We start from the raw sequence: 16,001 nt of genomic DNA, 5'->3' as shown, positions 1-16,001 counted from the left end.
TTCCCCCAATACCTACTACCTATATTACAAAGTGCTTTTCTACTCTAAACCAATCTGCGAGTGCCAACATCACCAAGAACATGGAGGCAAGGAAAAGGAAGGAGGAAGAACAGGATCAGCTCACTTTCCTCCATCTTAGAACTTCTGACCCCCATGTACAAAGTAAAAACTCCCCTGTACAGGTGCTAAAACCCCCCTGTACAATACTAAAAAAATTTCCCCTCTGTTTTGTAACTACTTTTACTATACTATCTAACCCTTTGTGACTGCTTGTTCCACCTTCAAAGTTGGTAACTCATTCCATGGCACAAACTCAAAATCACAGCTGTTTCCAGCTGCCTGCCAGGGTCTAAAATGCTTCTGACCAAGGCCTGGAACCTCTAAAAATGTCTGAGAGACATTTTGAGTTCCAACATCAGCTGAAGTTTTTCTGGAAGCGTTGAGCAAAATGAGCACAAGCTTTAATGTACATAGTACTCTGCCACACAGAAGAAATGTTTTAAGGTGGGATAAGGGGGAGTGGCTTCAAACTGACAGGTTATTTGAAAGAAATTCTTCCCTGTGAGGGTGGTGAGGCCCCTGGCATAAATACCCAGAGAAGCTGTGTCTGCCCCATCCCTGGACATGTCCAAGGCCAGGTTGGACAGGGCTTGGTGCAACCTGGAATAGTGGAAGGTGTCCCTGCCCAAAGCAGGGGGTTGGAACTAGACCCTTTTAGATCGCCAACCCAAGCCATTCTGCAATTCTATGATCTTGGAAATATGTGAGTAGATAGAAGTGTTCAGACTCTCTGAACCATCAGAAGTCAGGTCTCTTCTTCCCCCTTGCTGCATGGAGGATTGTCACCTCTGGGAGTGCAGTAGACAGAGCTTTGCTTTGATGCCTCTGTTGGGCCAGAATGTAAGATCTAGGAGTTGAGCATTGAAACCTTCATCCTACTCTGGCTTTCATGGTCCAGGGGGAAGATTCTTTTCCCAGGTGCCTAAAATAAACCATGGTCAAGCCCAGCAGGTGGTTGTCCTGTGTATGTCCATCTAGATGTAGGTGCTGAACCCCATGTCCCTTTGCATTAACGTATCACTATGAATTCTGGAATTTCTCTAGACTGTAATTTTTCTTGCTTCTCCCAGGAAGTGCAGCTCTATGTTAAACTTGAAAAATATGTTTGAAAATACTTGTGAATGTTATTTCTATTATTCAGTGGTTTTGGCAGGAATAGTAAGTGGAAATTACAGAAATACTGCAAGAAACACTAGTTTTTGTGAGGTATGTAGGCCAGGGAATTTGGGAAGAATAGAAAAGTTCTGAAAGGTTATCCAAATCAAAGTCAATCTCTTCCTAAAGTTATTTCTCTGACATTTTCAGAGGCAAAACAAGACATGAATGTATCAACAACAGAGAATTGGTAGTATCCTCCATATCCTCCATGACTAAATGCTGTGCCAGAAAAAATGACTTGGGGTTTTAATTCTTTTCAGTAATGTGGAAAGTATGCCATCGGAGCAAGCAGGAAGAGGTTGTTTAGTGGAAGAGAGGAAGAAGAAACTTGGGAAGGGGTACAGAGGGACAGTGCTAGCAGCAAATGGAACTGTCCTGGTAGGATGTCCTGCTTTTGCAACATGCTGTGCTCGTACAAAGCTTGAGGATTGGCTTTCCTGAGGCATTCAGTGTTTGCTTAACAGTATGCTTCCACTGGAAAGAGTGATGCCATGTCTGCTCATGTTGATGGGAGCAGAGCCAGGATGATTCTTGTGCCCTTGTCAGATGGGATTTTCAGATGCTTTCATTTCTGAATTCATGGCTTCATAGATAAAAGAAGTGGGTAGACAGCTGTGAGTGAGGCAGTGGATCTGCCCAAAATCTGATGGGACTTAAAGCCTCTCCTGAGAGTGCTGTACTAAAACAAGTTCAAAGTAGTAACTTCTCTTTATCCTTTAGTCTCATAAAAGGCTGCCAGCAAATAGGATCTGGAATCAAGGGGAAAAAATAAGCCTGCTAGTAAAAGATTGTTTGAGGCAAGAATGATGACTGGCTGAAACCAGATGTAGAAAGATCAGTGCATAAGTCTGGCAGTTATGTTCCCACTTTAGTCTGACTCTGAAAATTATGCCATGACTGACACATAGACTGGATCACAGCCCCTGAAAATCGGTCTAAGTGAGTTTCTTGTCACAGCCCCTGAAGATCAGTCTGTCCGGGTGACAGTTTCTTAAGCACTGGCTGGTACTTAATGGCTTAATGCATGGTGAGGTGGAGTCCTCCTTGGAGAGCTGACTGTGATTTAACAACATTGTTATGTTACGCGAGATGAGCAGCATTGATACAATTTACCAGTGACCCCTCTCACTGCCTTTGAAGTTTGGTGTGTTGCATATTTAGGTTTCCTTTGCAGTTTATTAAGACGGTATTTTCCTGAAAAGGATTGCAAACAGTCACTCATGGACCTTCTGCCTACTTGTGTAGGGAATGTCTATCTTTGTAAGATCTTTTTTACATCGAAGGCAGAAATACTGACTGAGAAGTACTCACTGACATCATACTGGTGGCTTTCTTTGGAGGAGCAGCTCACAAAAACACATTATGTTTAGGTAGCAAAGATAAAAGTATAAAGAGTTCTTGAAGGAAAAGGAGGGTGAAGGAATTTTTGTTATTTTTAAGGTTTTTAAAACTCTTTAAGTAAAATGGCAAAATACAAAAATCCACCTGTGTGTAAAGAGTGACTTGACATTTTTGATGTATGTCTTACTTGTTTTCTACAAGTAATGTGCCCTTGCATTACTTGAATTTAAAAAAAAAGACTGTAAACCCTTTCTGCAGCTGGAAGAATGATGGAAATTAGAATTTCTTTTTACATAATCCCCTCGTATTTTGCTTTTGGATACAGCTATGTTAACACAATGCAACATTTGAGTTGAGAGATCTGCCAGATCCTGGCACCAGTGGTAGTTTGCTGACTGAAGGTCTTATTTTCAAAGTAATACTGTGCTCAGTTGTATCTATGTTCCTGGAAGAAGGCTTGCAGTCAGCTTCTCAGAGGAAATACTTTCAAAAGGAAAAGTTTAATTTTGCCAAGATTCAGATACGGTCACGGTAATTGGACAAACCAGAGCTTTGTAAGTGAGAGATGAACATAGACTGCTCCCTGGGACTGGCAAATGTGCTAGGAGAAGAGGAAAATGAACTGTATGAAGATGATTACATTTGCTGAAAATTTGAAGTACTGTGTATATCTCTTGGTATATTGTCAAGTGTAGAGTTGCATTTGAGCAGGGTGGGGTTTTTTTTACTTTTTAAAATTAAGTAAAATGTATTTATCCTTCCTGTTTCTGGTTTCTACTTTAACCCACCAGAAAATGGGTTCACCAAATTAATTTTAGTTGTTTTAATACTATGTATTTATAAATTGCTGTAAAAATTGATTGTAATATAATACTAATTCACTATAGGTTTTACAAGTATATCTATATATACCTAGCTTCCATACTTTTCTGTTATGAAGCAGTAGGGATTGTATTCCAACTGTACCCCACTGCTGGCCAAGGGAATGCACTGACAAGTAGCAACCAGCATTAGTCTCTGACATCAGCTGACCTTTGCCAACTTATACTTAAGGTCTGGACTAATATTTTCTCCTGTGTTTCCTTGGCTGCAGAACAGTAAAACCGTTTCTTAATTTACCTGAGGTAGTTTCTGTGAGAGTCTGTGCTCATTGATTGCATGGTCTTTACAGGTAGAGAATGAAAGAGGGCAGACTGAGTTTCTTCAGAGGGATAACTTACATTTAAAATACAGGGGAAAAAAAAAAAAGGTCAGCCAGCAAAAGGAAAGCTGTGGATAGCTCTCTTCCTTCAGTAGTGGCATACTGAAGTATCTTCCTGCTATCTTTTTGTCTGTGTTGAAGTCTTTCCTTATTCAGGTCTTGTTAGGTTTGCCAAAAGATCAAAAATCCTAGTTAGGAACTAAGGAACAGGAAGCTAGTGCAGTAGGATAGCCTTGATTCCTTAGGAAAGAGAAGAGGTGGAATTGTGGGAGGATTGTGGGCAGGGACTTCCTACAGATTGCTGTGGCTGGGCTAGGGGGAGGCATACAGACAGACTGTCTCGTCTTTGCTAGGACTTTCGGCTAAAGAAAATGAGATGTTTTGCTTTGTAAAAGCAGGATTGGAATGAGAGGATTAAAGGGAAGGATCCTGGAAAAGTCCAGTGAGGTGGTCATTGGTTCTAATATAGTTAAGTATAGAAACATAAAAAAAATCCAAGTAAAATTGCAGTAGAGGGAGTAAAGTAGAAGCTGTTTTGATGAAGAGTCAGAAATTGGATTATATACAGGCATGTGAAAGGTGCTCTGGCATTCCCTTGTGAATGAAAACCAGCAGGAGAAGGGACTGGAAGAAAGATAAAATGGCACCTGGGTTTTTGAAACATACAGCTTGCATGGGCATGAACATCCATGCAGTAGTGTTGGACTTGACGGAAATTTGCCAAGCAGACAGATCATGCCTTCTCCTGCCCTGTCTTGTTGGTCACACAGAGGAGCTCTGTCCTGGATGTGGGGAGCTGTAGGAAGGCTGTGCTATGGGTAGGAAGTGTCTGGCACCATCTGTCTATGGAGAGCTGGGACAAAGCCCTGGGAGACAGAAAAGGCTTCCCTCCAAATGGCCAGGCAAAAGACCACGTGAATTACAAAGTGAGCTGGGTCCTGCAGCCTGGTGACATTTCCAGGTTGCTTTCTGAGCAGGCAGCACTTGAGCAGTGTCTGGGTGAATCTGTCTGGGCTCTCTGTCTTGGTGCCTGGAACACAGGAGGAGGAGAAAAGGCTTCTTTCCAGTAGGTGCAGGAGATTACATGCTTTGCTGACTTGCTCCACCTAGCTTCCCAATCAGAGGATAGATAGAGATTTTGTCTTTCTGACAGCCTCATACAGTCCAAATTCAACAAGGAACACTTCAGAGCAGTGGTTTTCCAGCCTGTCTTGGATCTGAGTAAACATCAGATGTGCACAGCTATGTAGAGAAATGAAGACTTCTGACAGAAGGTTTATTTTTTGGCAGTATTTTCTGCATGATATGGAAATACCTCTCAGCTCCGAGGTAGGAGCCTGCCCCCAGGTTTTGGAGTGTTGCACCCCGCCTGGCTGTCCATTTTACCAGCAAGCCCTAGTATTTTCTTGTGTTATTGGATGGTGAAAAAGAAGTGTCTGCACCAAAAGAACCCTTCCCAACAAACACAAAGAAGCTCAACAGTGTTTCCCATTGTGCTGATTTTAGTCAGAAATACTAAAACCCACTCAAACATGAAAAATTATTTAGGTTACCCTAGATAGTTTGAAATTACACTGTAACCATGAAAGATGGTGGGGATTGATTCACTGGCTGTGTGGAACTGAGAAGAGCTCAACTGAGGCTCAGAGTTAAGGTCTGCAGATAGCAGTAATGTTGCATAAATAGTGACAGTAATAGAAGTTATGAAGAAGTTCTAGAGCTCCAGAACCTCTTATTAGTGAAATAAGCACTGGGTCTTTTTGAGGCTTTGTCATGGTTTGACACTGGCACAATGCCAGCGCCTCCATGAAAATGTAACCTATCAATTAAATGTTGTGAAATGCGATCGAGAACAGAGCAAAGCAGGCCAAACAAAGGGAAAACTTTATACTACTACTACTACTACTACTACTACTATAAAGGGGAAAAAAAACCCACACAAAATTTGAAATGAAAACCTTTCAAAACATTCCTCCTCCCCCCACCCAATTCCAACAAATCACAGCGAGACACATTTGGACCCTTAATCCAGTCTTCACCCTTCCACATAATCAATACTGAGTCCATCAGGGGAGAGAGGAGTCTCCCTTGCACCACAGACCCCCCAGGAAACACAGCTGCCACCTCTTGTGTTTCCATGTCACACATGGCACCACCCAAACACACCAGGCCAGTGTGACACTCTCCTCTCCATGTCACAGTACTCTCACCACTGTGCATGGACAGAGACTGCTTATAGGGCTCCTTTAAGGATGCTTTGCCAAGGACCAACAGGAACAACAGTCCAGTGTCTCATTTTGGGACTACAGTCCCCCCCATTTTCCCCTGGGGCCAGGGATCCAAGAACAGAGATCGCCTTCTCTTCTTCTCTGAAGATGGAGGGCATCCTCACACCCTCCTCCGCTTTCCTCTGTTCATTCCTGAACTGGTAGTTGCTGAAGGAGTCTCTTGGCTCACCATTGCATCCCCCTAAAATGCAGTCTCTCTTGGAGGACAAGTTGGTTCAATCTATGGTTAACAAGAAGAGTCCAGCCAACAGCCACTCGATCATCTCCCCCCAACCTTCTTTCCCAAACAACTGAGGTCCCCAGCTGTCTCTCTTTCCTTCAAATTGAGGAGGAGCAATATTTCACAAAGCCTTCATTTCACAGGAAAGGGTTAAAATTCCCGAACTCCCCGGATGGCTGAAATCTCGGCCCAGGACGCTGTGCTGTCTCCCTCCTCCTTCTCCTCTGCCAGCAAACTTCCAGGTGTCTGCAGGCTCTCTGTCTCTTTCCCTCTAGGTTGGGGGAAGAACAAAGACATCTCAGACGTTCTCCACCCTTCCATCCGCAGGAACTGGCCCAGCTCGGTTCCCAATCCTTCACCCCCTGGCCTACCTCTGCAGGCCACATGGCTTTTCCCCTCCCGCACCCAGTTCATGGCCGGGCAGGGGAGGTTTGCACTCTCTGCTGACCAGAACCAAAGAGAGTGAGTTCTCCTGGGAATTCTGCTTTTAACCCCTCTGTGTTCTCAGAGGCGTGTCCACCTTCAATTGGTCACCCCAAATGTCAGTATCCAAACCTGACCCCTGACTGGACTGACCTCTTCCTTCCAAGAAAATTCTTTTCCCATATCAAGCCACGACAGGCTTTCTTCTGACTGGAGTCATACCACTCTTTGAAGGGCAAAAACTGTGTATTTGTGTGTTTTCCTACCTCTGTACATTTGAATGGAGAATGTAAAATTCCCAGCATGGTCTTGTTTTGGTAATAGGATTGCATGCAGACATCCTTGTGGTTAAATTAAAAAAAAAAAATTAAAACCCATGATTTCCTGTGAAGGGGTTCTTGTTTGTAAATGGAGTGCTTAATGACTGAGACTAGAGATGTACAGACAACTGCAGGATGTTGCTCATAACCCTCTAATGTAACTCCTTAACACTCTCAGGTGAAAATTTTCTTTCCAGAATTGATCTAAAGAAGATTTATTTTTTTAAAATATAAGTTCTTATGCTCTCCAGAGGGGACCGCCTGCGCTGTACCCTTGTGTATGTGAAAAATGAGGAGACGGAGCTTAACTAATTTAATAGTACCTGCAAAACCACCTGCTGAACATAATCTCTTCTGGGATTAGTGCAATCAAGTTATTTAAGCACACTTCTAGGTAAAGAAACACAGTTCACAATTCTTTACAGCTTCACCAAGAATGTATTCTTTAAGTATACTGTTTTAGGAAGAAAGTTGGAATTTTTACTTTTTAATTTTTTTTCTCGGCCCTCTTTTTTGTCTTCTCTTGCTCATCCCCTAGTGTTTGGTTTTCACAACAGTGCAGAATTCAATATTGTACTTTCAGCCTTCAAAGTCTGCAAACCCTGCCTGGGAAACAAGCATGTTGCTGAACATCCTGGCATGGCTGCTTTTTAACCATAATGCAAGTGGAAAAATGTAACCTATTCTAGTGCTCTTGTGGGAGGACCTCTGGAAACAAGGCAAACTGTTTAAGGCTTCCTGCTACATGGCAAAACTAAAATGTTTCTTTTTTCGTGCTTGTACCTCTCTATTTTCTCAAGTACTTTTGCTTGCCAGGGTTCTTCATTTAACCCTTTTTTTCCTTTAAGCTCCTCCTTCTGCCTTGGTCTTCCTCACCCACGTCAACTCTTTCTCATAAGGCATTAGAGAGAAGCAGAAGCACACATATATTTCGTGTGGGGTATGTGTCAAATTTGGGATTTTACCTGTCAGCATTCTCTGTCCCAGCTGCTTTGTTCTACTCCATCTCCCTTTGCAGCCACACCACTAAACTTGGTTTTCACTGCTACTGACAGCCTTTTAATTTCTGCTTGTATCAAATCCAAAGCTGTGTCTCCATCTCTATTCTGTAATGTTTTGCACTTGAATTATTTGCCCTTTTGGTAGCTGAAACTTCCAGCATAACTCCCTGCTATGTGGTTGGAAAATGTATGTGCAAGGAGAAGAGTTAGGCTGGTTAAATACAGTTACAGCTCACTGTAAAAATCCTAGGGTGACCTTTTAGCCATGGAACTGAATCCTGCTTAGTTCAGAAGCTGATCCACAAATTACTGGTGTGAATTGGTTGTGACTTTAGAGGAACTCTACTACTCTGTTTTCAGATGGAGATCACCCTTACCTGATGGATGCATTAGTGTATTGTCCTGGGTGTTGAACTGTTTGTTCAGTTTACCTGATAGAAAATGCTGCCTCTTCCTAAATTCATCTTCAGTTCCTGACTTGAATATGACTCAGTTGCATTTTAGAAATCTGAAGCAGCATTTTCGGGGGGTGTTTGGGCTTTTTGTTTTTGTTTGTTGGCTTTTACTTTAATGGTAGAGTGTTTTTCTTCCTTGTGGGTGGTTTTAAGCTGTTTTTTTTCCCTCCTGATAAGTCCTGCTAATACTGTAGTATTTGAGAATGGATTGTAATGACATCTAACATTTTGTTCTGTTTGTACTGCAGGCTGAGGTCAAGTAAACAAAGAAAGCAATCATTATGTTTTAGCATTCTTGTTGAATGAGCACATTAAAATCTAGTCACAGCTACAGGATCAGCTGTGAAAAGAAGGGAGAGATACAGAACTCTGAATAGCACTAATTTTGAAGCAGTTTATGGAAAAATAATGGACTGAGGGGATATGTAAGGACTCTGGTAGGAAATAAATGGCATGATGTTGTTGATGGAAAGGGTTTGGTAGGACGTTTGTTGTGGCTTAGAATTGCAGAGGAATTTCCTACAGACTGGACTAACCATTACAAATATGTATCTGCTTTTAGGAGATCAAGGCATACAGTGGAGTCTTCTCAGGGAAGATGTCGTCTTTGACAATGAGAACCTGTTGTGTGGATAAAAGAGGAAGTTTCTTTAAGGTAAATGGGATACTTACACAGACCTTCTGTGATACATAGTAAGCCTTTTCTGTAAAACAGGGAGTACTTCTTGAGCATTTCTTTTTACAGGCAGATTTGTGGCTGGATTACCCCCCAGTTATTTCGCATGTATATTTTTTTCTGTACATGGAGTGGAATATTTGTTGTAAAATAGGTCATGGCTTTCTTCGCTGCTAATGCTGAGAACATAAGATTTATTATGCACAGGCATAAAATTATTGGAGCCTTCATAAACTGGATTTGTGTCCACTTAAAGCTGTGGTACAGGTTTATGATTTCCATTACTGGATTGAAAATTGGTTTCATTTCCTTGCCTATTTTGAGAACAACTGGCATCTCAAAAAGCCAGGCAGCAGTAGGAGGTCCCTATGCAGTTTTCAAAAGATGACTGAATCTGTTAACTATGTGCCAGGGTCACAGTGGCTGTCTTGCTGGGCAGGGTTTTGCTTGTTAGAATATTTATCACTTGCTGTAGCTTCTTCAAGTGAAAGATGCTAATGCTGTCATCTTGGGGTGTTGCTGTTTCTATTCCTTCTCTTCCTCTGGAGCAGAAGTTTCCCTTGGGGAAATCTTTAGGAAATGAATTATTAGTGCTGCGGTGACATCATGTTTTTCTTTTGTCTTGCCTAGCAGTTAACAGGGCCATCCAGTGATGGCAACCACCTCTCAGTTCTGCAACACACTTCAGCTACCTCTCATAACTCAAAAGTACAAACATCAGCTGTGTTGATAGCACTCCACAGCCAAATAGGGAGAATAGCCCTATTTTTCAAATCACACCAAGGAACTGTCTCAGTTCCAAGAAATATCTCTAGGTTGTCTCTTGCATGTATGCTGAAGGATTCCTGATGTCAGATGGGACTGTAAGCAAGCACCCAGTCATTTTCTGCAGTCCTTTGGGATCTCCTTATGAAATTCTTATCTGAAATTAGATGCTGGAATAGCTGTTTTGTTCATGATGATAGGGTTGCAGTCACTCTAAATTATTAGAAATGCAGTCTGCCTGGACAATTTCAAGAAACATTGCCAATTAGAAAACTAAGGTCCTACATTTTCTCAAGGACATGCTGGCAGGGAAAAATATGCCTCCAAACTACTTTTCCAGACCTCTCAACATCCCTGGGAAATTGCCCTGTTGGACCATGGTTCTGAGCACAGAGTGTGGGATTAGAAGCTGCAGGCAGTCAGTGTGCCCAGCCTGTGTGTAGCGCACCTGGTAGCGTGTGTGTACAGTGAAATTACCTTTTTTTTCCTCACTCTGCCACGTGAGGTAGAATTGTGACAACAGTTACATTTGTTTGCTACAGCTGAGCTGGTGAGCAAGCAAAACACTTGGCACATCAGATTTTTTGAGTTTGCATTATTTTAACTTGCTCTGTCTGTCTGTGTTTAGTAAACCTAGTAATCAAAATACAGCCTTTTATCTCTGCTGATCTGTTCTTCAGTATGCTCTCCCACATGCACAGACTGTCCCCTGTACTTGCATATGGCTCTCACGTTGTGCTTGTTAGTTTGCAGTTGTCTAAGAAACCTTTACCACGTTGGTATGCAGATTCTCAGGGCACTTAAATCGTTTTAAGAGGGAGTATCTTACAATTTTCAGCAACATTTGCCAGAAAAATCACTGACAAATACCAGTAGGGAAATTCCAGCTTTATCTTTTCTTTTCTGGTTCTTAAGTAGTTCTCATTGCTACAGCTTCTAACCATCTCTTAGGTTTTTTTCACAGCCATTCTTTTGACTGTTAGTACACAAGGAAAACAGTATTGTCCCCATTTTACACAGAGCAGAAGTCTGTAGTTTTAGAGACTAAATTCTGTGGACTCTGCATCTTGTGATTGGTGAATGCTCAGAGCAAGCAGGTAGTTAAGAACGAGGCCAACCATGGGGTTAGTCTGGGGTTAGTCTTGGATAATTCTGGGACTGAATAGCTTGCCAGTGGTTACAGAGAGAGTCTGTGGTAAGGCAAGGGGCTGAATATATGTCTCTGACAAATGTCCTCTTTACTGAATTATTCTCCTTCTCATTAAAATATTCCAGTGTTTACTGAACTGGCATCAGAGGTTTTACACCAGTAAAACTTTTCTATTCCAAAATCAAGCATCAGGTAAAACTTTTTTTTCTGATAAGATACTGAACAATGTCACTGGCCCTAAGAATTCACAGCTTACCAGAATCTGCAGATGTGTATCAAAATATTGGATTGTATTCAGAGGCTTGCAGAAGTTCAGAAGCAGCATTCTCAGACGGGCTCGTCTCTGGCACTTGGCCACCTCATCACACAGGGCCCTCTGTGAGGGTTGCTACGTTCTGCTTATCAAAACAGGAAGGAAAAGATGTGATGCCAAAGAGGATGCAGGTCTCCAGAAAGAATGAAAAATGAGATGCTGGCAGGAAGGGGGAGTGGTAAATGCTGAGGCTCATTTGTCCAGTCTGATTCTAATCTCATTGTCTTTGTTGTCCCCTTGCCAGATTAGAAGCAACCATTTTACCTTTTCTTCTTGAGTTCTTGTAAATCTCAGGGCTTGGAAACATTCTGCAGTGGTCATCGTAGCTGACTCTTTTAAAAGAGTCCCTTCTCAGAATGATGGTGGTTTTGTTAATTCTCTGTACAGCTTATTTACCTTTCAACACAAAGGGCAGGAATTCACTTGTCACACAGTTTTTTTCTAAAAATGTCTGGGAACAGACATCAAATCAAAGCCACCTGTCTTCTTCTTGGGAACAGGAAACTCGTCAAGTGAGTAATAAGAGCTGTAGTTGTGCTGGGCTTCTGGGAGAGGCACTGTCTATATCTGGTCCTGGCATGTGATTTACTTCCCTGATGCATGGCAGTGATGTGAGTGTCAATAGAACAGCTTCACAAATGTGACTGGAGCCCCTTGGGAGTGAGTTGCTTCTGGTGAACTGATTTTTGCTGCTTGTAAAACATCCTGAACAATGCAAAGTAAAGTAGATGTTGTGTTATGGTGAGAGAATGCTGGGGTACTGAGGTGCCATGTTTGTGGCTTGTATGTAGGAGTTTCACTGTCACCTTTGCCAGCTCCCAGAAACTGAGCTCACTCTTGTGGAGCTCTGAATCAATTGCTAATAAGCAGAGTGTGGTGTGTTATGGAAGGAAATGCTGTAGTTTAAGATGTTTGCATTTCATTATTTCGTTCATGGATGTTAGGAATGTAAACAGTTAGTACATGGGTATTTGGCAATCTAATGTTTAGGATAGATTTGGTTAGGCAGTACTGTACTGGGCTGCTATGTGAATTCATGTTGCCTGAGTCATAATTATTATTTGGGTTTACAGTGGTTATACTGTAGTGTCCTTTGAATTTACAGAACAGTTCTTTATCAGTGTTCTGGTTTGAAAGCAAAACCAGTGAGAGACTCCAAGTCAGAAATACAATTTATTAGGAAAAGGGAAAAAGAAAACAAAATACATTAAATAATACCAAAGAAAAACCACTGACAGCGTCAGAATACAACCTGACACCCTTCTGGTCAAGATGTTGGTAGCAGTCCAAATTGGAATGGCTGCAGTCCTCCTGGAGTGGCAGATGTGGTTCTCTCAGAGCAGTGATCCTGTAGAAAGGTGTAGTCTTCCTTTGAAGATCCAGTGGGAAAACCCAGCTGTTCCTCTTAGAAAAGCCTGAGTCTGGTGTTCCAAAAACTCAGACTATATCCAGTTAAGAATGTCTGGCTCCTCCCTCTGGGCACAACATCTCACAATGGGATGCTGTAACTTTTATCAGTCATGCAGTGACATTTAATAGGCCATTAAGGGGGGAGGACTGGTTTGTGGAAGAGATAAAGAAAACTGCCCAATAACAAAAGATAACTGCCACACCTCTGCTAACAGATGGGAAATAGAATACATCTTGCCTTGCAATCTAGGACAATCAAAAGTAAATTCCAAAGGAAAAATTGTTTTACACAAAAATAGCTATTTTATCATGTTATATAAGATCTCATTTTAATTTTGTTTTTTTATGAAATACTGATTAATTAACCACCTGAGAAGATGTCATGTTTCCAAATGTATTTTTCAGGTAAACCTCCTCTTTCTATAGTAGAGCAGGGTAATATCTTTTTCACAGATCTAAACAGTCCCCAACAGATTTCTTCTGATTACTATTTAAGTCTTTGGGCTTATGTATGCATGTATGTGTTATACAAACAGAGGCCTCTGACAAATGTATACATCCACTTCTGCTACATTTTCCTTTGGAAGTTGCCTCTTACCATGTTGATTTCAAGTCTGTTGAATCAAAGGGGTGAGTTTTCCCATTATTTACATCCAAAGAGGTACTGTATGTGTTGCAAATAGAGAAGTCTCTTTGAAGAATTCCAATATTCTTAGCCTTGCACTAAAAGGCAGAGCCTTCTGCTACTGCTTACTTCCTCAGGGCTGGAGCTAATAATAGTACATACCCAGGATCCTTCCTGCATTTTGTAGAAACATGTTCTTAACAGCTCATCTTGTATGATGCTAGTCACATGTGCATCACGTGTGCTGTATAATCACCAGAAGTTTCATTGATCCTAAATACTGGGAAATGCTGTCATAAAATCCTGACCGTGTCTTACAGTATTTGATAGAAAAATGTTGTTGTAACAGTATGTGTCAATTAATTGTAAGGATACACAAATGATGTGACTCCGTAAGATTTTATTTTCTTAAATCAAGAGAAGAGCAATTTTTTTTGTCATTAAAGGGAATTTAAGGAAAATCACTTGGAAATTGCTGAAAATATCAGTGGTTTATTCTAGAAAAAAATGAGGGGCTTCTTCCTGGAGATCAGTGTTTCAGTTCAAGTGGAGCACATGATGGTAGGTGATTAGTCTTGGTTGGGTTGCAGTGTGTTCTATCCTGGGGAATTTCTCAGGTCAGTTTAGGGTTTGATGCCACACTTTGACCTGGTTTCCTTGTCCAGAGTGTATTGACTTTTCAGAGACTAAGGCTGATTTGTTGTGGAGGCTATGTAGCATACCCAAGAAATTTAGCCTGTAGAATAGAATGTGAGCATAAGGCTGCTTGAAATATACCATTTTGTTTAAGTCCTCTTTAGCAAAAGAAATTGCTAAACATGGAAGAATTCCTCTTAGGAATAATTTCTGCAGAGTTGTCTTCAGGGCAGGCATACAAATACAAAAGCCTTAAGATTATTTCGCTGTTAGTATAGTTTGGATGAAGGTTCTTTGCTGTAGCTCCCTGAGATTTTGTTTTCTGGGAGGGAGGTTGGTTTTATCACAGCTCTGGTCAAAGCCTGCTAACAGAGTTAACTCAATTGCCAGCCAGGTAGTGACACAGCAAAGCAGGCATGGTGGAGGTGGCTGAAAATACATGTACGCTTCTGTGGAGAGCTCATGCATTGTATGCTTTTTATAGAGAGATGCTGAAAAGCTCCTTTGTTGTGGAGACTGTTTGCCTTCGTAGTCTCTGTTGATGTGTCAGAGAACAGGGCAAACCACTTCAATGGCTCTTTATGGCCACAGTTGGTGTTATGGTGGTGATGCTGCCCATGAAGGGGAGCTCCTTGTACAGAGCTGATTCATGGGGATTAGCAGCTCAGCTTTCATGTAATTGCCAGCTGAAGCAGCTTTGCAAATGTGCTTTGCTGGCAATGCAGAAATTCATCCCACTCTGGCTGCTCCCTGAGGCTAGCCTGTGTTCTTCTGGTTGCCCCTTCAAATGGTCAGGAAGTCATTGCTTACATCTGGCTCCAGAGACTCAGGGTTGCTTGGGATTCAGCAGGTGGAATGTCTTTGCAGTGTCAGTGGTACATATGGCTGGTGTCACTAAAACTATAGGAAAAACAAAAACTCTCCAACAACAATCTTTAGTGCAAGAGAATGAAGGCATTACTTTATCATTGCCAGGATGTTGTTCTGGCCAGGACGTGCAACAGAAACCAGTTCATCCACACATTGTCCTGGTTGTGCAGAGAAAATCATTCCATCACACAAGTCTTTATTAGATTTTTCACATTTGTGAAAACACAGAGAAGTTCATTGGTTCCACATTCACTTCTTCCAAGGTCTTAGTATTTGGTTTCCTATTGTTATTGGTTTGCCTTAATGTTAATTAGTTTCTCATTCTTCATTCTCTTATCTATCTCTTCCCAGACCAGGAATCTTAGACCATGCTAGGGGTGATGTTTGGAGTTGACATTTGTTGATGGTTGTTATCTTTTGTGTATCTTCTTTTTTGTATGTTGCTCCCAGTCTGCTGAGATGTTAAACTCATCAGACATTGAGTGGTGGAAGTTTGAAAAGGAATTTCAATTCCTTTCCCCCTGGGAACCCCTGGCTAAAGTTATATTAAAAAATGTTGAACTTCATATGATTTCCAACACTGGGAACTATGACTTGGACAGAAGGAAAACCCTTAGGGTGTGGGTAATGGTAATTCATTCTTATATAAGGTTAATTTATTGGAGTTGGCCAGTTGTAAGCAGAGACTAAAACTTCTTTTGAATTTATTGGAATAATGGTGCTCAGCAAAGAGTGTGAATTCCTGAGGTGGAGGAAAAATTACAATGTAACAATTTAGGAAAATGATACCTGCAATTCTTTGAAAATGCTGCTGTACTGAGTTGCTTGCCCTGAGTGGGGCTCAGGGCAGCTGTAAAGACTCTTCTGACTTGGACCCCAAAGCTTGTTTTGCTTCATATGCCAGGGGTTTGTTCATTCTGATGTGCAGGGGTGGTGGTAGAGATCGCTGCATCACTGCAAACCTTTTCTTAGGTTCCCTTCTGGCAGGACGGAGGGAACTCTACTAGAGTTTATAGGCTGTCATGTGTTGCTTTCGGGGGTTACTCACCGCTGTCCCCCGTCCCTCCCCGGCCCCCCGGGACCCCTCCG

The 16,001-nt window shown here is 41.8% G+C and overlaps 1 protein-coding gene across 15 annotated transcripts in view; it reads left to right on the top strand.

Annotated features, from left to right (window-relative positions):
- The window catches only part of RIN2 (Ras and Rab interactor 2), a 90,100-nt gene that overhangs the window by 23,226 nt on the left and 50,873 nt on the right, over positions 1–16,001 (top strand). For 11 of the 15 annotated variants that reach the window (XM_077782015.2, XM_085575608.1, XM_085575611.1 and 8 more), the window contains one exon: positions 9,030–9,122. The exons of 3 other annotated variants lie outside the window; for them this stretch is intronic. In XM_077782015.2, the coding sequence (XP_077638141.2) occupies positions 9,066–9,122 (57 nt within the window). In that variant the 5' untranslated portion in view covers positions 9,030–9,065. Of the gene's footprint in view, positions 1–7,904; positions 7,952–9,029; positions 9,123–16,001 lie in introns of those variants that run through there. One more of the 15 variants, XM_085575610.1, reaches the window with a different exon arrangement.

This window comes from Lonchura striata, chromosome 3 (genome assembly GCF_050655825.1).
Source record: "Lonchura striata isolate lonStrDom1 chromosome 3, ASM5065582v1, whole genome shotgun sequence".
NCBI classification, from domain to species: Eukaryota; Metazoa; Chordata; class Aves; order Passeriformes; family Estrildidae; genus Lonchura; species Lonchura striata.
The sequence above is the reverse complement of the archived record's forward strand: the minus strand, read 5'-3'. Positions and strand labels throughout refer to the sequence as shown.